At 48.0% G+C, this 22103-nt stretch overlaps 1 protein-coding gene across 1 annotated transcript in view; it reads right to left on the reverse strand.

Annotated features, from left to right (window-relative positions):
* Positions 1–499: 499 nt before the first annotated feature.
* The window catches only part of PDPR (pyruvate dehydrogenase phosphatase regulatory subunit), a 41184-nt gene continuing 19580 nt past the window's right edge, over positions 500–22103 (reverse strand). The window contains exons 8-18 of the mRNA XM_040329332.1: positions 19892–20041; positions 19054–19246; positions 18805–18929; positions 10984–11139; positions 9164–9297; positions 7981–8129; positions 6968–7080; positions 6646–6740; positions 6474–6563; positions 3633–3815; positions 500–1908 (exon numbers count right to left, since the gene is read on the reverse strand). Coding sequence (XP_040185266.1) covers positions 1537–1908; positions 3633–3815; positions 6474–6563; positions 6646–6740; positions 6968–7080; positions 7981–8129; positions 9164–9297; positions 10984–11139; positions 18805–18929; positions 19054–19246; positions 19892–20041 — 1760 coding nt within the window. The 3' untranslated portion in view covers positions 500–1536. The remainder of the gene's footprint in view (positions 1909–3632; positions 3816–6473; positions 6564–6645; positions 6741–6967; positions 7081–7980; positions 8130–9163; positions 9298–10983; positions 11140–18804; positions 18930–19053; positions 19247–19891; positions 20042–22103) is intronic.

The raw sequence follows: 22103 nt of genomic DNA on the forward strand, positions 1-22103 counted from the left end.
AAACGATGCTTTCACGGCACAGAGCAAGAGCAATAATTCCTCTGTAACTCTAAACTGGTAACCTGTAAAAAAAAAAAATTAAAGTGTCTCCTATCAAGATACCGTAGTCGAGCACGCCCAAACGTTAACATGTTAGACATGCTTGGAAAGTCTTTTTATGCGGCATAACATCATCTTTCGTATTAGACAAAAGAATTGGTATATATTATGTTTTTTGTTTTGTTTTTCTCATTCATTAAAGTGTATTTTTTCCCCCAAAAAAATCATTTAAAAAAAACGTGTGACATAAAAAATTGCAACGACCGCCATTTTATTCTCTAGGGCAGGGATATGCAATTAGGGGACGTCCAGCTGTTGCAAAACTACACGTCCCATCATGCATCTGCCTCTGGGTGTCATGCTTGTGGCTGTCAGAGTCTTGCTATGCATCATGGGACATGTAGTTCCGTAAAAGCTGGAGGTCCACTAATTGCAAATCCCTGCCCTAGGGTCTCTGCCAGGGAAAAAAAAAATAATGTTTGGGAGTTCCAAGTAATTTTCAAGCAACAAATTATGATTTTGTTTTTTACTTGTACACAACAAATGTCAGGAAAAAGCTGGGTCCTTCAATGGTAAAAAAAAAAAAATAAACGCATAAAAAAAAACCTCCCCATTGAAAGCAATAGAAAACGTGGCAAAAATAAATAAGAAATCACCCTTGGTGCGGGTTTCCATGTTTTTGCGGCGATTAAAGTGTGAAAGTAGCCTGCAGCGGGGGGGGCGGGGAGGAGCCTTTATTGCTGACCATTGCTGGTATAGCTATGACTGGCTGACCTTGGCTTTTTCAGCCAAGTGACTAAACCCTCCGTATATATCTCTACAGATAGATAAAGATGGGCACAACAGTCACTCGGCTGCAAAGCTGAACTCTCAGCCAGTCACAGCTGAACCAGGGATGGGGAGAATCTGCCCAGCAGAGCCCCAGAGCACAGTGACATTGTATTGAATGGAATTACTGAACAGAGAAGAAGATTACAGAGCAATGATTGGGAGCCATTGACTGTTGCAGAAGGATATCAAAATGTCGCCATGGTATGGACAGCGAGCGTTTCCCTTTTATGAACATAGCTGGCTGATATTCCAACACACTTTGTCTGAAAAGGATTTTCCTAAAAATGGAGCTGCAAAATGGCACCAGCCCTATGGTGCTCCTCTTGGCATCTGCAGAGGTAATAGCGCAAGGCTGGAAATTGCGCACAGAAGAGTGCTGGACGTCTTGAACTTTGTATGGTGAACTCAGAGATGCTGCAGGTGTATTATTCACACACTGTGCTCATCAGTGACCCAATCATATTCAGCAATAAGCACTGTCGGGGTCCCAGGGGCCACATTTCAGGACGGGCAGCTCCCTGCTGGCCTCTGACATTAGAAGGATTTATGAGCACACTCCGTACTCCACAAGGCCAGGATTGTGCTCATACCATCTCCATGCCGATCCGCAGCTCTAGATACCCCTTCTTCCAGCTCAGTGTGTCTGTTGGCGAGCCCAAGGCCAGCTCAGTACCCCATTTCCAGGTCTTCTTTGCGGCGTCTCTGGGTGAACAGCGAACTGAAGGGGTAAAGCTTGGCTTTGGCCTGGAATCTTTGTCCAGCGATTTCTATTTCGTACTGTCCTCGGTTGATGAACTCGGGGGTGACGGGGTCCTGGCCGTTAATGAAGCCCAGGCACACGTGTCTGCCCAGGGTGTAGCTATAGGCACTGCTGGTGGTCTTGCCCACAAGTTCCCCATTGCGGTAGATGGGCTCCCCCCACCAGGGCCACAAGTCCAGGTCTGTGTCATGATCTTCCAAGATGAACATAGTGAACCGTTTAAAGATGCCCTCTTCCCGCTGCTGCAGCAAGGCGTCCCGGCCGATGAAGTCATATCCCTGCGGGGAGAAGAGAACATAATGAGAATTATTCTTACAGCAGAACCAACTACTTCTCTGCCCCCAGACCGTGGCCCCGACACCACGGAGGATGTACCATACAAGCTGCAGAGTTCTGGCAATGCAATCCCATTCAACACAAACAATTATGGGCCAGATTCTTAGAGGAGATACGACGGCGTATCTCTGCATCCGGTCGGTCGTATCTATGCGCCTGATTCTTAGGCCCCATACACACGAGAGAATTTATCCGCGGATACGGTCCAGCGGACCGTTTCCACGGATAAATCCTCTCAAAGATTTCCGCAGATTTCTATGCGATGGAGTGCACTCACCATCGCATTGAAATCCGCGCGGAAATCCTCTGGCGATGACGCGTCGCCGCGATTATGACGCGGCGACGGGCGCGACGCTGTCATATAAGGAATTCCACGCATGCGTCAAATCATTACGACGCGTGCGGGGAATCCCTTTGGACGGATGGATCCGGTGAGTCTGTACAGACGAGCGGATCCATCCGTTGGGATGGATTCCAGCAGATGGATATGTTGTGCATGTCAGCAAATATCCGATCTGCTGGAATCCATCCCAGAGGAGATTTCTCCGCGGAAACAGATCCGCTGGCGTGTACACACCATAGGATCTATCCGCTGAAACCCATTCGCTGGGATTTATCTGCGGATGGATTCTATGGTGTGTACGGGGCCTTAGAATCAGTTACGCATAGATATCTGTTAGATCCGACAGGCGTAAGTCTCTTACGCCGTCGGATCGTAACTGCATTTTTAAGCCGACCGCTAGGGGCGTGTACGCTGATTTACGTGGCAAAATATGTAAATCAGCAAGATACGCGAATTCCCGAACGTACGCGTGGCCGACGCAGTAAATTTACGCCGTTTACGTTAGGCTTTTCCCGGCGTATAGTTACCCCTGCTATATAAATTAAAAAATTTGCGTCGTTTGCGTAACTTGTCCGTGTATGAGGCTGGACGTAATTTACGTCCACGTCAAAACCAATACGTCCTTGAGACGTATTTGGAGCAATGCACACTGGAAGATTTCCACGGACGGCGCATGCAACTTACGGAGCAAGTGCTTTGAGAATACAGCACTTGCCCGTCTAAGTTGCGGCGGCGCAACGTAAATCGGATACGTTACGCCTCCGCAAACATACGCGCTCCTACGAGAATCTGGCCCTATATCTGCAATCCCTGGCTAAACTTCCACAATTTTCATCTCTTTAAAAATTAACAGCAAAAAAAGTGACAAAATAACAAAGTTATAGAAATTCTAGAAACATGAAGACAGGAAATGGTCAAGTGAGTTGATCGAAAAACTTGAGTTATAATACAGCGGATGGAGATGACATAACTGCCCACAACTCTTCCACAATATCCCCCAAAACAATGTGTGAACTAGAAGGCCCATGTACAACGGGGGTGTTGGGCACCGATACATGCGACTCCGGCATTTAGGTGTCGGTGGAAGGCACAGGTGCTCCAAATTCAAGAGAGACTGAAAGCTGCTGGCACTGGATGGTGCACCAAGTGGTGCTAAAGGACATTGATTTACTATACTCAGAAAAAATAAATGCCTTTCCCCTGCACCTAAAGTCTGGGATCTTACACATTGGCCCAGTGTGGATGAGGACTGGAAGTGTCCATGAATCTTTGGCTCATTTAACCCAAATCTATACCAGAAATTAGGCACAAAAAGACAGACACCTTGTCCAGCTTGACTCGGAATTCACGCCCACATTCCATCGGGGTGGTGAAGGCGTCCAGGTCCTGACCCCAGAAGGCGAAGAACTTCTCAATGCGTAGACTCCTCAGGGCGTAGTAACCGGCGTTACGGATTCCATACTTCTGTCCCACGCTTATTATTTCATTATAGACATGTAATGCGTACTGGGTAGGAGAAAAGCAACAAGTGAGATATAAAAGAGGTACAAACTAAACTCCCCCATAGCCATCATCAATCAAAGCCTGAAGGGGTGGGGGGTGACTTTAAATGCAGAGAGGCATTTTAGCCATCGTCAACAAAAGCCTGGAGGACGTGGAGGAGAGTGGCATGGAATACATGGAGTCATGGGAGCCGCTGTCAGTGAAAGCCTGCAGGAGGGGAAAGGGAGTAGCTTATTATGCAGGGAAGGCATAAAATCTGCTGTCAATCAAAGCCTGGAAGAGGGGCAGGGGAGTGGCTTAGAATGAAGGCAGACATGGCAGCCGCTGTCAGTCAAAACCTGGAAGAAGGGCAAGGAAGTGAACAGGAATGCCACCGAGTGTTAGCACTAGTCCCAGCCAGGAGTATGCATGTACGGGTGGCTACATAGGGGCTCCAGGGGGACCCTGCAAGGCAGCATAGCCATCATATAGCAGGAAATTTCAGACACAGAGGGGCAGATTCATCAATAGATACGACGGCGGATCTCCTGATCCGCCGTCGTATCTGTGAGACCCAACGGTCGGATCTGTGAGATCCCACCGTCGGAGCTATGCGACTGATTCATAAGAATCAGTTCCGCATAGATCTCCCTTGGATCCGACTGGTGTAAGTGACTTACACCAGTCGAATCTTAGGCTGTAATCTCCCGCCGGTCACTAGGTGTCGTCGCGATTTTTTACCCGTCGCATATGCAAATGAGGAAAACCGCCGATTCACGTCCGTACGCCCGCCCGTCGCTCGTTTTCTACGTCGTTGGCGTTCGGGTTTTTCCGGCGGATAGCTACCCCTGCTTCTATGAGGGGTAGCTAATGTTAAGTATGGCCGACGTTCCCGCGCCGATTTTTTAATTTTCTACGTCGTTTGCGTACCGCGATCGGGAATACCGATGGCCGCAAACGACGTACCCGCCGCAAACAATGACGTCGTAGCGACGTCTTTTTGAGCATGCGCACTGTGCTTTTTCGCCCCGGCGCATGCGCAGTTAAATCGGCACGGGAACGCGCCTGATTTAAATTGTACACTCCCCCTAGCCGCGGAATTTGCATTCCGCCGGGGGGAGTTAGGATCCGACGGTGCAGTTTGCGAGGTAAGTGCTTTATGAATCATGCACTAGCCTCGCAAAATTGCGCCGGCGGATCGTAAATCAGATAGATTACGCGGATCTAAAGATCCGCTAATCTATCTGAATCCGGCCCAGAGTGGCTGTCTCTGTAGACATGGCGGGACAGCAGGCTTGGAAGTAAACAAGGGCCCAGATTCAGGTACATTTGCGCTTTATTTGCGGAGGCACAGGGCAACGATTTTGCCCTGCGCCCCCGCAAATATTTTGCGCTGCCCTCGATTCACGGAGCAGTAGCTCCGTAAATTGCGAGGGCGGGAATCATTTAAATTAGGCATGCTCCCGCGCCGAGCGTAAAGCGCATGCTCCGTCTGGAAACTTTCCCGACGTGCATTGCGGCAAATGACGTCGCAAGGACGTCATTTGCTTCAAAGTGAACGTGAATGGCGTCCAGCGCCATTCACGATTCACTTACGCAAACGACGTAGATTTTAAATATCGCAACGCGGGAACGTGGGTATCCTATAGCATTGGCTGCGCCTGCTATTAGGATGTGTAACCTTACGCGAAACCCAACGTACGCAAACTACGTAATTTGCGTACGCGGGGCTCGCGCAACGTTGTGAATCGGTGTTAGTATGCAATTTGCATACTATACACAGATCACAATGGGAGCGCCCCCTAGCGGCCAACGCAAGAATGCAGCCTAAAATCTGCGTGGCATAAGAGCCTTATGCCACGCAGATTTTAGGCTGCAGTCGGCGTAGCGATGTTCCTGAATCAGGAGCATTCGCTACACCGGAACAAGTAAGCAATTGCGCTGTGTAACCTATGGTTACACAGGCGCAATTGCTTCTTGAATCTGGCCCAAGGTTTGCTACTAGATATATTTATTCCACAAAGTCCCATACACACTATCAGATTTTCTGCAGATTTTTGTCCTCAGATTTACCAAAACCATATAATAGGAGGTCAAACCTCAAGAGTTTCAATTTGTATGCAATCAGGCCGGCCCTTGCACTACATGGTTTTGGTAAATCCGAAGACAAAAATCTGCAGAAAATCTAATAGTGTGTATGGGGGCTTAAGGCTCGGTTCAAACTACTTCGAAGCGACTTTGATGCGATATACAGTGTGATTATGTGGCGTGACTTTCCATATTCTCTGGGGCCAAGTCGCACTGTAAATCGCACCAAAGTAGTGCAGGAACCTTTTCCAAAATCGCATCGTTCTAAGTCACATCGATCAGGGCGGCACCATTGAAAACGATTATGTGATTCTCTGCGACTCAAGTCACACTAGTGAAAACCAGGCCGGTCAGAAAGTCTTTATAAATTGTGAATTTCTATTTACAAAACCAATTTTTTCCCCCCTATGATTTCTCTTCAATGGAGACATTAAAAAAAAAAAAAAAAAGAAAAAAAAAATAGAGACAAAAATTGGTTATAGAAACTGTATAAAATGTAAACCAGTCATAATAAGACTGCAGTGACCAGTGTCCTATGGGTGTCTGGGAAGGGGGGTGGGGATCCACACACAGAGATGGGTCACCGGAACTCACCTCAATGGGAATGTACAGCGTGAACCCCGGCTCTCCGGTATGGGTCATACTCATGACGCGGATACCGTTCGCGTAGCCCACGCTCATCTCCTGTACAGGAATAAAGACATGACGCTTAGGGAACAGACAGCGAGTCCTAAATCAGAGATGACATGCCCGCCCCTCGCCTCACCTTACAGAACATAGATGGGAAATGGTCGGGTGTCATGGGAGTGTAGGAAAGCTCAGACAGTACATCCATGGCACGTGGACCAATCAGGTTCAGAGCTGCAAAACAAGAGCTATGATGAATGGAGGCAGAAGTGAAATCCCAGAGTACATGGAGGCAAGTAGCATCTCTTGAGCCCCCTATATACTATATGGGTGATCTATGTCATCAAAAGTTTTGTATTTCACAAAATGTACAAAAAGCTCAAAGTTTCATAAAGGAAGCAAACGCGGTGGGACACGCCCCCAATGACATCATCAGCTTCATAAAACACAGTGTGCCATACCGGTGTACTTCCAGGTGACGTCCTCCAACAGTAAGTCACTGTCACTGGGCATGTGCTGCTTCAACCAAGACCAGCAATGGACCTGCTGATCTGTAGGGGAGATCATGAAGAATCTGCAAGAAAAGGACAAGTCATCTTAGTGAGACACACATTGATTTCACCACACCGTGACCTGTCCTCCAGTCCTGGCGCAACCCAGAAGACTGCACTCAGCTTGGAATGCAATATCATTTATATCATAGTATTCCTTAACTTAAAGAAAGGAAGATTAGAACCCCTGCCAGTTTTTTTTTTTTTAAATCATAAGTTTTATTTGAACACATTTAAGCATATATGTTCCATAAACATTCACAGAAGTTGCAAAGTTGGAAGCTGTATTTGCTGATTTGTTTTCTATTGTTTTGTACATTACAACTGTACAGAGAACATACAGCCCCACCTAGTGGCTGAAAACAGAAATGACAGTGCCAATAGAGCATTAATATTGCACACTCTAAAGTCAGATACCTGCCAGGTTTTTATCATTGTCTGTGTCCCCGCTGGGTGGGATTCCCTCTCCATTTGTCCTGGTGTCACCAAGACAGAATTTAACAGAACAGGATTAGATAGGGAATTATTTTAAATTTTTAGAGATTGTATCATTAGGACAGGAAGTGATGAGAAATCTCCCTACTGGGAGAAAAGTTTTTTTTTTTTTTTTTTTAACTAGGACAGAAAGTGAAACCCACAAATCTGGCTTTAGATACCGGAGTCCTCCTCAATTCCTAAAACTGAAGTTTAATCGGCTTGATCTGAAATGAGGCGAGCTCTGTATGACTTGCTGCAGCTTCTAATGCACATTGTGAGAAGCTCACGGTGTGCACTGAAATCAGAGTAGGTAATTTTCGTACAGGAGAGAAGAATGGAGGTCATATTTAATATGGTAAAGAGTAATTACAACCAGCTCCCCATTGGGTTTCATTTAGACTTTGGTTGTCAGTAAGACCTCTCTGTCACATAGGAGAGCCTCTCACCTGCGCTTATTGAGCCGCACCATACTGCAGTCGTTCTCGTATCCTCCGCGCTCATTCAGCATCCCGGTGTGAACGATGTGCCCCACGGGGACATCCAGATCATTGGAGAAGAGATACTGCAGGATGTCCAGCGCCTGTTCCCCTGGAGACTGACAGACACGTCACATATTATTACTACAGACAATGAATAGAATATGGTCCCTGAACCAGAGGCGACCTATCAGAATCTCAGCCTTTCTTACATCAGTCTCCATTTACATCAGGGGTCCTCATCGGAGACCCTCCCTCCCCCTCTTACATCATGGTCCCTCATCAGAGTTCCCCTTTACATTGGGGTTCTCATCAGTTTCCCCCTTACATCAGGGCTCTCATCAAAGCCCCGCTACATCAAAGTTAAGGATGAGCCCCGGCGTGTTCGCACAGCCCACGTGCAGAGCCCGCCAGGAAGTCGGCACTGCGCTGATCAAAGGCAGGGAGTCATTTCCCTATCTCTAAAGCCACACATCGGGACAATGTCTCCCTGCCTGTGATTAGCGCAGTGCCAACTTCCTGGCGGCTCTGCACGTGGGCTGTGCAAACACGCCGGAGCTCATCCTTACTCAGAGTCCCCCAATACTAATGTAGGTGGGGCTGTGGCTGCAGGGTGATAACCGGGAGGCTGAGCAGGTCTGGATGGAGGAAGTTCTGTCCTGTGAATGTTGGCGTCATTGCCAGTGGTCCTAACAACCAGTGCGGAGATAACATCGGAGGGAACCTGAGCTGGAGACTGCAGAGGGGAGTTGAATTTAAAATAATTAACAGTCTCTGCTACCAGAATCCTCAGTCTGTGCACGTCGAGGATCCTCCACTGTCCTTAGCTGCGGGCCGCATAGGTTGGAGACCCCTGTAATAAGTAATGAGGAGGAAACGCATGTGGTCTTCAACAATCTAAAAGGCTTTAATTGTGACACCCAATAATATGCAAATGATACAATGTGGGTGTGTCCTGCTCCTCAAGTGTTCTACATTTTTTTACACCTAGAAGAACAAATGAGGAGGAAGTATTAAGGGGGAGGGGCATTCACAGCTGAAAATAAAGATTTACAGGAATCTAGTGAGCGAGATGGCACAGAAAGAAAAAAAAAAAGACGAATCAGCAAACACAAAGTACGGTCAAATGAGCGCGGCAGGGGAGGGAACTCACACTGATCTCGAACTTAGTGAAGGACGACATGTCGATGACGCACACGGCTTCCTTACAGCACTTCACCTCCGAGCCGACAATATCGAACCAGTCCGGCTTGTAGAAGGTTTTACTTTGATCCAGGGCCAGCAGGTCTGTGGATAAAGAATGGCATTAATCAGTGACTCCGCCTACCTGATATGGTACCTTGAGTGGTGGGAGGGGCCTTAAAGACTGTTTAGCAAATGCCTGTATATAAATTCATGGTGCAGCTGTAAAACCAGCAGAAAGTCCAAATTCACAATTTTACCTCCTGCAGCTATACAAAATATTAGCTAAAGCATGGCAGCCGAGAAGATCCTCGAGGAGATCATGCAAAAGTTTGACCAAGTCTTTACCCCCAAAGGTTTTGAACACTACCCCCCAGGAGATTTAGATTGGGCCTCCAATATACTTAAATGCCAGTTCGCACATTCACATGCGTTGGTGTTGCATTAAACTGTTTAAAAGGAGAAGTCCAGCCTGAGCTTGTTTGGCTGGACTTCTCCTATGGGTCACAGGAGTGCGAATCGTTTTGCAGTCCCGTGACCCGTTTTCAGAGTAGAGCGGTGTGAAGTCCGCTCTCTGCTGACGTCACAGGAATCAGTCCAGGCACTGTGTCATCACGACAATGGGAGTCTAGACCCGCCAGGTGCCTGGACTGATGGCAGTCTCAGCCTCTCAGCGAGCCGCCCCTCCACAGCTCAGCGCTCCAGTGAGTGAGGAGCAGCAGAGAGGGGAGCAGCAGAGAGGAGAGCAGCTGATTGACATTCAGCAGCTCTTCACTCTGGGATCTGTGAGAACCGAGCCATCGGCAGTGTTCGATCGCTCAGTTCTCAGTAAAGAGGCGCCAGGGGACAGATGCAGCAGCGGACCGATGCTGCATCCAACTAGGCAAGTATGAATTGGCCAAAAAAATAAATAAAAAATACCGTATTTATCGCGGTATAACGCGCTCCTGCGTATACCGCGCACCCCTAAAGTTGCCCCGAATCCTGTGGAAAAAAACTTTTTTTTGTACTTACAGTTTTGGTGTCTTGCGCGGCGTCCATCGGCGGCCCCGTCGGGTCCGGCGTCCTTCTGCGGCTTCGGGTGTCCTCTTCGTCGGGTCTGGCGTCCTTCTGCGGCGTCCTTGCGTCCTCCCCACTCGTTTCCCACGCCGAGTTTCACTACTGCGCCGACATATACCGAGCGCAGTACACTCGTGTATCGTCGGGCAGGCTCGGCAACTCTCGCGCTGACGTTCTGTATGCTCAAGACGTCAGCGCGAGAGGCGCCGAGACTGCCCGAAGATACACGAGTGTACTGCGCTCGGTATATGCCGGCGCAGTATTCAAACTCGTGGCGGGAAGGCGGGTATCGACGTATACCACGCACCCACGATTTTGCCCTGATTTTCAGGGCAAAATAGTGCGCGGTATACACCGATAAATACGGTACTTCTCTTTTGAGGTTACTATTATTCTAATGTATGCTGACATCTAGTGGTGGTTTAGGGCAACTCCAACTTGCTTATGTGATTTGCTAATGCTCTCTGTTCTTCCCTTCTGTTTAGTGTTAGTTAGTAAAGTCTTAGCTACACCCTCCCTGCTTCTTCCACGTCCCCTCAGTCAGTGTTAGTTGTTCTTTGCAGATACAGGGCATAAGAATGTTATTGTCTTTTTACACTACAAAAGACTAGAAAAACATTGCTGAGCTCTGTATGAATGCAGTGGTCTATCTCAGTAGTCCAACATGCCCCACCTTAGTACAACTAGTTATGCAACCCCTGAGGAAGGAGAACAAGCATTGGTGCCTCTCACCTTTTCCAGGAGGTACAAAATATTTGGCCCTCTCGAAGCCGTGCTTCTCCATCCATCGGGCCCCCTGGGTATCCAGTCGGTCATAGAGGGGGGAGGTGCGCAGCTGCCGTCCAGTCTGGAAGTCCCATCGTGGAACCTTTAGATCATAGATCAGTGCTGGAAGAGGCCAGATGAGAAATATCAAGACAACGGTTTAGAGGAATTTGTGATTTCTTAAAGTGTCCACACGCTAAAGCCCCTTTCACACTTGTGCGACCTGAAAGTTGCGCGATTATGCCGCGACTTTAACCACTTAAGGACCGGACCAATATGCTGCTAAATGACCCAAGGGGTTTTTACAATTCGGCACTGCGTCGCTTTAACAGACAATTGCGCGGTCGTGCGACGTGGCTCCCAAACATAATTGGCGTCCTTTTTTCCCCACAAATAGAACTTTCTTTTGGTGGTATTTGATCACCTCTGCGGTTTTTATTTTTTGTGCTATAAACAAAAATAGAGCGACAATTTTGAAAAAAATTCAATATTTTTTACTTTTTGCTATAATAAATATCCCCCGAAAAACACATATATATATATATATAAAGAGATTTTTAATACAGCTTACCTGTAAAATCTTTTTCTTGGAGTACATCACGGGACACAGAGCGGCATTCATTACTATATGGGTTATATGGAGTACCTTCAGGTGTAGACACTGGCAATCTCAAACAGGAAATGCCCCTCCCTATATAACCCCCTCCCATAGGAGGAGTACCTCAGTTTTGTAGCAAGCAGTATGCCTCCCAAAATGGTCCTCAAAAAAGAGGGGTGGGAGCTCTGTGTCCCGTGATGTACTCCAAGAAAAAGATTTTACAGGTAAGCTGTATTAAAAATCTCTTTTTCTTTATCGTACATCACGGGACACAGAGCGGCATTCATTACTATATGGGATGTCCCAAAGCAATGCTTACAATGAGGGGAGGGAGAACATCTCCAAGACAAAAGGATTTAATTTAGAGATATACTCAAATCATAATAAATCCAACTTAGTTGAGAAAAATAATTTTAAATTTTAAATTTAACTCAAAAAAGAGGAGCCCCCGGAATCCGAGGGTCTCAAACTGCAGCCTGCAGCACTGCCTGCCCGAAGGCAGTATCAGTATTCCTTCTTACGTCCAACTTGTAGAATTTTGTAAACGTGTGGACAGAAGACCGGGTTGCCGCCTTGCAAACTTGAGCCATAGAGATCTGGTGGTGTGCTGCCCAGGAGGCGCCCATGGCTCTAGTAGAATGAGCCTTTAATGATACTGGAGGAGGCAACCCTTTCAAGCCGTAGGCCTGAGTGATTAATTGCTTAATCCACCTAGAAATGGTGGACTTTGCAGCTGCCTGCCCCTTCTTGGGCCCCTCCGGTAGAATGAACAGCACATCTGTTTTCCGGATCTTCTTTGTAGCTTTAAGATAGGCCTTCATGGCCCTGACAATATCCAAGGTATGCAGCAACCCTTCCTTTCTGGAAGTAGGTTTAGGGAAGAAGGATGGTAATACCAAATCCTGGTTCAAATGAAAACTGGATATGACCTTCGGTAGGAAGGAAGGATGAGGGCGGAGAACGACCCTGTCCTTATGAAAAACAAGATATGGTTCCTTACAGGATAAGGCCGCTAGCTCCGAAACTCTTCTTGCGGAAACTATGGCAACCAAAAATACTAACTTCCTTGTCAGTAGAACCAAAGGAATTTCAGCCAACGGCTCAAACGGTTGTTTCTGTAAACTTGACAGAACAAGATTTAAATCCCACGGACAAAGCGGGGATTTAACTGGAGGTCTAATACGTAAGACCCCTTGAAGGAAGGTCTTAACCAGCGAGTGGGTGGCCAGCGGCCGCTGAAACCACACTGACAGAGCAGAAATCTGTCCTTTGATTGTGCTTAATGCCAATCCTTTATCCACTCCTAGCTGGAGAAAACTTAATACTCTATCGATGGTAAATTTGCGAGAAAAGCCATCGCTTGGACTCACACCAGCCTACATAGGCCTTCCAGACCCTGTAATAAATCACCCTAGAGACCGGTTTCCTGGCTCTGATTAGGGTAGAGACTACTTTCTGAGACAGACCTCTACCCCTGAGAATCAGGGATTCAGCTTCCAGGCCGTCAAATTTAGATGCCGTAAGGCAGGGTGGAGGATCGGACCTTGCGATAGCAGGTCTGGCCGTAGAGGAAGAGTCCAAGGGTCTCCCACTACCATCTTTAGGATGAGTGAGTACCATGCCCTTCTGGGCCATGCTGGAGCTACCAGGATGACTGGTATGTGTTCCACCCGGATCCTGCGCAGCAGGCGGGGTAGTAACTGGAGCGGGGGAAACGCATAAAGAAGTTTGAACTGATGCCAAGGGCAAACCAACGCATCGGTTCCGCAGGCCATCGGATCCCTTGAGCGGGATATGAACCTGTCTAGTTTCTTGTTGAGTCTCGATGCCATGATATCCACGTCCGGCACTCCCCATCTTTGGCAGAGTGCTTGAAAGACTTGTGGATGCAGAGACCATTCCCCCGGCCATAGAGTCTGGCGGCTTAAGAAGTCCGCCTGAAAGTTGTCCACTCCTGGAATGAATATTGCCGATATGCAGGGCACATGCGCCTCTGCCCATAGGAGAATCAAGCTCACCTCTCTCTGAGCGGCTTGACTCCTGGTTCCCCCTTGGTGATTTATGTATGCCACGGCCGTGGCATTGTCTGATTGAATTCTCACCGGGAACCCCTGCAATTTTGACGTCCAAGCCCTGAGGGCTAGTCGAGCAGCTCTGAGCTCCAAGATGTTGATGGGCAACTGCTTCTCTGGCTTTGCCCAAGTACCTTGGCGAGTGCAACCATCCAAAATTGCTCCCCAGCCCGTCAGGCTGGCGTCTGTGGTCACTATCTTCCAAGCCACTGGGCTGAAAGACTTCCCCTTCAGTAGATTCTGAGGGTCTAACCACCAACACAGACTTTGTCGGACTCTTGATAAGAGCGGCAACGGGATATCCAAGGCCTGTGGCCTTCTGCTCCATGCTGACAGGATGGCTGCCTGTAGGATGCGAGTGTGGCTCTGGGCGTATGGTACCGCCTCGAACGTGGCCACCATCTTGCCTAGTAACCTCATACATAGGCGAATAGTCGGTTCTTTCTTGCTTAGAACCAGTAGGATTAATTCCTTGATGGCTTTTACCTTCCTCAGAGGTAGGAACACTCCTTGTTGTTCTGTGTCTAATCTCATGCCGAGATATTCCAACTGCCTTGTGGGCTGGAAAGCTGACTTTTCTCGATTTAGGACCCAGCCGAACCTCTCGAGGTATTGGACCGTGAGGGCCACTGCTCGCTCCAAGCCGGGAGACGAGTGGTCTATGACTAGGAGGTCGTCCAGGTATGCTAGGATCGTGACCCCTTGGATCCTTAGCTTGGCTAGGATCGGAGCTAGGACCTTCGTGAACACCCGGGGGGCCGTAGCCAACCCGAAGGGAAGCGCCACGAATTGGAAGTGACGCGAAGCCACCATGAAGCGTAGATATCTTTGATGTGGCTGATAAATTGGAACATGAAGGTAGGCATCCTTTATGTCTATGGACGCCATGAAGTCGTCCTTCTGGAGTGTGGCAGCTGCTGACCGCACGGATTCCATCCGAAATGAGCGGATCTTTAGATATGCATTTACCATCTTTAGGTCCAAAATTGGCCTGACATCTCCATTGGGGATGATGAATAGGTTGGAGTAGAAACCCAGCCCCTGTTCCAGGACTGGCCGGAATCCGAGGCGGATCGTTTGGAATCCTCGACTCCTGGAAATGAGGAGGAGGAAACCTTAGGAAATCTAATTTGTAGCCTGTGGCCACGGAAGACCGTACCCACTCGTCGGGAATGCTGGCTTCCCAAATCTCTGAAAAGAGTCGCAGCCTTCCCCCCACCTTCGTGGGTGGGGGCGCCCCTTCATAAGGTTGGCTTGGGGGCTGGTTTTGCTGGTTTGCGAAACCACTGCCTTTTGCCTCTAACAGCCTGTCCTTGTGATTTGCTGTTGAAGCCGAAGTTTGCTTTTGCAGGAGGCCGTCGATACTGCTTGGCATTAGAGGGCCCCTGCCCAGGGGAATACTGTCGTTTAAACGCAGGCCCCTGAACCTTCTTCTTAGTTGGCAAGAGAGTACTCTTGCCGTTTGAAATGGTCTGAATGTATTTATCTAGGTCTTCTCCGAAGAGTCGTCCTCCATGGAAGGGGAACCCTACCAGGAGCTTCTTGCATGGGGGCTCAGCCTCCCAGCTTTTTAACCATAAGAGTCTTCTCATATGGATAAGGGATAACGATAAACGTGACGCTTGCTGGATAGAATCCTTGATTGCGTCTACCGTAAAACATATGGCCTTAGGGACATCCGAAAATTCTTCTGCCTGCTGGGCAGGAATAAGTTTAAGCATCTGCTTAAATTGATCCGATAATGCTTGAGCGACCCCAATCGCAGCCACAGCTGGCTGTACTACTGCCCTGCAGTAGTGAAGGAGTTCTTAAGTAGTGCTTCCAAGCGCTTATCAACTGGATCCTTGAACACCTGTATGTTTTCTACAGGGCATGTTAACGATTTGTTAACACATGAGATGGCTGCGTCCACTGCAGGAGTAGCCCATCTTTTGGAAAATTTTTCTTCCATAGGATATAGGACAGAGAACTTCTTAGGTGGTAAGAAGATCTTATCTGGCTTGTTCCAATCTTGGAACAAAACTCCCTCTAATAGAGGATGGATCGGAAACACAGCATTGCTTTGAGGCGCCCTCAGTGAGCCCAAAGCTGAAACCGTCGATACCTGGAGATCTGGTACTGGCAAGTTGAATGCCTTATGGACCAAGTCCGACAATCCTTGAATCCACCAGCTCTCCCTCAGGGAGACTGCCCCAGACTCCTCTGTATCCGGATCTTCGATCCCTGAACCTACTTGGTCCTTGTCCAAGAGGTCGTCCAATTCCCCTGAGGAAAGGACCTCCTCTTCTGAGGGTCCGCGCTCGGGCGACGGAGATCTATTCCGCTTACTGCCCCGCATAGCTGCGGCTATCATTTTACCCATGCTTTTCTGCATCTCTTTTAAAGAGGTGAGTAATACCTCCTCCGTGACCATCTTAGGGTTGGACTGACCCGCGTCAGCTCCAGCCCCAGATCCCGATGGCCCCAAGGCTCCCTGTGGGGAAAGCAGCGGCATAGCATTGTCCGAGACCTCAGACTCTCTGGGGGAATCCCCACCTCTTGTACCCTTGTTTTTTGATGCCATGGTACAATACCGAGGTACACCTGCTACTTATTGGTACCTGGGACTTATAAATAGTTAAATGCCCAAACACCTGTTTGGGGGATAAAAAATGCTTCCTCTCCCCTAGATGACACTTTTTTTTTTTTTTTTTTTCAAAAAAAAAATCTTTTTTTTTTTTTTTTTTTCAAATCTAGGAAAGAAAAAACATTCTGTCCCCCTGAGTAGTATTGCAAGAAAAACTATGAGATGGAAAAGAAACAGCCTATTCCTAGGCTTGAAAACAGTCTTTCTGAAGACTGCAATATTCTTTCTGGCCACTGTGTGTCCTCGGCGCCCCGTGCTTGCCGTTCTGGTCTTTCCTCCTCAGTTCCAAAGTATTGAATGAGCTATATGGAACAAACAAGGAAGGGCCGCCCCTTCCTTAAGCCACTGACCCGCCCTTCCCCCCCAGCAATCTCAAACAGGAAATGCCCCTCCCGACAGGGGGGGGGGGGGGGGTTGGGAGGAAGGGACCTCTCTGCTCCAGCAAACTGCAGCCTGCAGCCTGGAACCATGAGGAGGCCGTGAGGAGGAAGACTGAATGGAGCATCGCCTGGAGGCTTGCAGGTAAGCACAGCTCTCTGACACACACATATACTTTTATATCACAGGCCCCACTCAATGCTTTTCCAACACTACAAGGGAGGTCACATCTTATGGGGAATAATACATATAGAGCCATCCTATCTTTATGATATGTGACTAGTTTGCCAGATGCAGTGCATAACTTTAGGCATGTCCCCTGTGACCCCCCAGAAAAAACCTGCTAAGAACCAAGTTCCGCAAGTTTTTCCCCTCACTTACCTGCTCCATGCCGCAGGACTTTGCCAAGCAAGAGGCCCAATCTTCCCCCATCTCGGTGGGGATGTCTAGACCTTCAGGCCCTGGGTTCCTATGAAGGATCCACTGTCCTGGGCCCATATAGCACTCTGGCAACAGAAACATTAGGCACCCAAAGGTTTCTAAGTTCTGGGCCCAGGGTCCAGCTCTCTAAAAAGAAAAGCATTATGGGCTATACCCCAAGGGTTTGGGGTCCGGTTACTGACCACTTTAGCGCTGAGGCTTTTTTGGACAGAACCGGTTAGCTCACCTAATCCCAAGGATGTGGAGGCAAGCTAAACCATGACTAACACCTAAGACACTGGCGGAAAAACTGAGGTACTCCTCCTATGGGAGGGGGTTATATAGGGAGGGGCATTTCCTGTTTGAGATTGCCAGTGTCTACACCTGAAGGTACTCCATATAACCCATATAGTAATGAATGCCGCTCTGTGTCCCGTGATGTACGATAAAGAAATATATATATATATATAAAAAATTCCTCAGTTTAGGCCGATACGTATTCTTCTACCTATTTTTGGTAAAAAAAAAAATAAAAAAAAATCGCAATAAGCGTTTATCGATTGGTTTGCGCAAAATTTATAGCGTTTACAAAATAGGGGATAGTTTTTTTTTTTTTTTTACTACTAATGGCGGCGATCAGTGATTTTTTTCGTGACTGCGACATTATGGCGGACACTTCGGACAATTTTGACACATTTTTGGGACCATTGTCATTTTCACAGCAAAAATGAATTTAAATTGCATTCTTTATTGTGAAAATTAGTTGCAGTTTGGGAGTTAACCACAGGGGGCACTGTAGGAGTTAGGGTTCACCTAGTGTGTGTTTACAACTGTAGGGGTGTGTGGCTGTAGGTCTGACGTCATCGATCGAGTCTCCCTATAAAAGGGATCACTCGATCGATGCAGCCGCCACAGTGAAGCACGGGGTAACCGTGTTTACATACGGCTCTCCCAGTTCTTCAGCTCCGGGGAGCGATCGCGAGGGGCCGCGCCGTCATCCCGGATCGCTCCCCGCGGGTTTCCGACCGCCGCGTGTAGCGCGCGGGGGGGGGTCCCGATCGGACCCCCGACCCACGTCTAGGCAGGGACGTACAGGTACGCCAATGTGCCTGTCCGTGCCATTCTGCTGACGTATATGTACATGCGGCGGTCTGGAAGTGGTTAAGCAATGCCTGTGTAAGGTCTATGGTGCTCAAATTGCATCAAAGTCAGAACAAAGTAGTGCAGGGACTACTTTGAAGTCGCTGTGACTTGAAGTTGCACAGATATGAATGGTACTCATTGGAAATCATGGGGCACAACTTGTAATGCGACTTTGCAGTCCCAGATCGCAGGACAAGTCGCACAAGTGTGAAAGGGGCCCAAGGGATCTCATGGTTCAGAGATGAATGACAAGACAGAACTCTCTGCTATTCAGTGTATCGCCAATATTCCTTAATGGGACCAAGGCTCCAATTATTATTTTGCCGCTTCCTATCCTGGAAATATAAGTTCTGACCGTATCTCAACAAAGGTGGGAGGAGCCTCAGCGCTCCTTACAATGGCATGGAATTTAGCTGTATACTTAGGAAACATGCAGTATATAAGGAGGAGGTCAGCCAACAAAACTCTCCAATCACTAGCCTTCTTAGATGCAAACGTGATCGAGAAATGGTCACGTGACCGTTCTATGCGCGCTTACCCTACATACTTACGCATGACCTCCATTACTCTGTGCCGCAAGAAGGTCCTGCTGCTCTGAAGGGCCCCAAAGCGCTTGATGTCCAGAGGCCATACGTTATCTTGAGGGTAACCGTGGACCATCCATTCTGCAAGGAACCTGGGGATTAATAGGACCAACGTCAGAGCTGGCTGCAGGAATCTCATACTTTGCTCCCAGTGAGGTTACTGATGTGTCCAGAGGGTACAAGAAAAGGGGAGAGAAAGTTACAAGCGGTACGCACCTGCCAGCACCGCCTCCCAGTGAGCAGCCCTGAGAGTTCATCCCGGCCAGCACAAAATACTTGGCTAGCGTAGGGCTCTCACCCATCACACACCGCATATCGGGGGTGAAGGACTCTGGACAATTGACCAGGCGTAAGATTTCCAGTGCTTCCAGGGATGGCATCCGACGCAGCAGAGCGCTGAGTAAAGGCTCTGCAAACAAGTCAGAGACAAGTAAAAAAAAGTCCAAGACCACAACCCTCCCCTGTGCCTCCTGCACCTCCACACTCCCCCTCCTGCGCTTCTGCACCCCTCCCTCTGCACCTCTTAATCCCTCCACTTCAACTCCAAATCCCTCCACTTGTGCCTCTGCCCCTCCTAATCCCTCCTTTTGCACCTCTGCACGCCTTCCTTTCTAATCCCCCCTACTGCACCTTTTATTCCCTCTTCTTGTGCCTCTGCACTCCTTCCCTTGTACCTAAAAACTCCTCCTCTTTTGCCTCTGGACTCCTCCCTCTGCACCGCCACCCCTTTTCCTGAGGCACTTCCGAATCTCCCCTCTTCTGCAGCCCTCTCCCTGCATCTCCACACCTCCCTCTCCACAACCCCTCTAACCCAGAATTCCTTTCCCTTCACCTCCACAGTGCTTCCTCTTCCGAATGCCTCCCCTTACACCTTCCACGTCCTAACAGCGTCCATCCTCACTTCCAATAGGACACAAACATCCAACTCAGGAAATAACAATAACAATCAGGCATTGTGGAGGTGAGATCACAGGATAGTTTCTAAACCTCACGCCTTCATGACTCCAGGGGTCCTTCTATCAGCCTTCATGGAGAAGAGAAAGTATAGGTTTACCGAAATGGTCCCAGTCCTCCTGCAGGTTCTGAATCTCCAGCTGGTTGCGTCCTTCGGTGAAGATGGGTTTGGGGTTCTTCTCGAAGCCTCCAGACAGGATTCCACCTTGCCAGTTGCGGATATAAATCCTGCCGTCTGGATCCACCACAGCTGAGGGCAAAACAGAGTGTCAGACGTTACAGATGACCTTGCTATGCCAGGCCATTATAAAGTTCTTTCCTTAATGGGAACGTGATATTCTTCAGACTTGCGTCGTCTCTTTAAAGAGATCCTGCCATTGAGGGCAAAGTTAGAGTGTCTGCCGATTGCTCCCCCCACCAGTAACTTATACTTACCAGTCTGGGCACTCTTGCTTCCTCCGTATTCACTGAGACCCTCACAAACAGAGCAAGGTTTCAGGGCATGGGGAGCATGTGACCTCCGACGTATGACAGTGCTCAGCCAATCACCAGGCCTGAACACTGTCACATGAGGAGGGGCAGCGACATCTTTTGGCTTGATAAGCTCTGACACCAGAATTTACCCAGAGCAGTAGGAAGGATGAATGGGTGAGTATAACTTGAGAGAAAGGGTGTTCTCCTGGCCCTGGGTATAATTCCTGACCTGGAACAAGCATGCACTTAATGAAGGCTTAAAAAGTCATAACTACAGCCAAACATTTTTGCCCAGGCTTCTAAAAGACCCCAGATGACGTCCGTTAGGACGAAACGTGTTGAGTGACGTCCGAGACAATCGCTCTTTACTTTTTAAAGAACAAGCTTGCTTTTATCTACAATCCTGTAAGTGTGAACCCCTCTTTTCTTTTTTTCTATAAAAGATCTTACGGTATTATGCTATGTGGATCTATTTGTTTTTCATGTTCAATGCCAATGGAATCATTTAACATTTGCTGCATGCTTTGGAATTTGTTTGTTTGAAGTACGATCCTCCATCATCTATCCTTGAGGTCTACCGTCCACCTGCTGCTTCACTCACAGATTACTACATTGAGGCCGAGTCCTCGCTATGCCCGTTTGACACATGTGCTGTAAGGTTTATGTGCCCACCCCATCTGGTAAGTGCGGTAACCTTACTTTTCATTGACTGAACTTCATGATTAAAATTGAGGTTCACCCTAAAAAACATGTATATACCATTACATCCAGCATACTTCCAACATCTACAGTATGCCGTTTTTTTTTTGCCGTACATACCGTTTTATTGTTATTTTCCCCCCGGCTTCCGGGTTCTGGCTCCCGCGGGAGTGGGCGTTCCTATTCAGAGGTTAGATGATTGACGTCTGGTGAAAAACTTCCCCTGGCGCATAAGGCGCGTCACCAGTTTTCCGTAACTAGCCGACCTGTGAGTCGGCTCTATATGGCGCCTGCCGTGTAGAGCTGACTGCGCAGACGCCATATAGAGCCGACTCGCAGGTCAGCTAGTTACGGAAAACTGGTGACGCGCCTTATGCGCCAGGGGAAGTTTTTCACCAGACGTCAATCATCTAACCTCTGAATAGGAACGCCCACTCCCGCGGGAGCCAGAACCCGGGGGAAAATAACAATAAAACGATATGTACGGCAAAAAAAAACCCCAGCATACTGTAGATGTCGGAAGTATGCTGGATGTAATGGTATATAATTGCTATGTCATTATCTCTATCAAGTGTCATATTTTACATTTTTTACTTTTCACTATTTTTTGAGCGCTACGCTATTGTTTTTATATCTGTTTATTCACTTTGGAGGGTTGGCCACTCGCCCATTTTTTCTGTGCGCAATTTTTCTTCCATTTTTCTAAAAGAATATTAATGACAGCAATAAAACTTGCTGTTCATCCACTGAAACTGCATGTAAATTAATTCTGTTTGGATTATCAGGCTACATTTTCTGCAGAGATTGAATGGTATTCATTGTAAAAGAAACTGTGAGAATAGGGAAAATACCACATGATGCCACTAGATGGCACTGATTACCATAGGAAATAAACGTGCTCGTCAGTTTCATCTAGTGGTCATAATTTCGATATTTTCGTCATTCACACATTCGATCTGCAGAGAAAATAGCCTGTGAACATTCAATTTTGCCCCATTCACACAGAACACATTTCTATTCCTGTAAAGACGAGGCCGGCTCAAAGCCGAATCTGCACTCTGATTATTAATAATGTGGAGAACACAGGGTGTGATGTCATCGATGCGGCAGGCCATTCCTATGTACATGGGCGCAATGAT

Source organism: Rana temporaria, chromosome 11 (assembly GCF_905171775.1).
Source record: "Rana temporaria chromosome 11, aRanTem1.1, whole genome shotgun sequence".
Taxonomy (NCBI): Eukaryota; Metazoa; Chordata; class Amphibia; order Anura; family Ranidae; genus Rana; species Rana temporaria.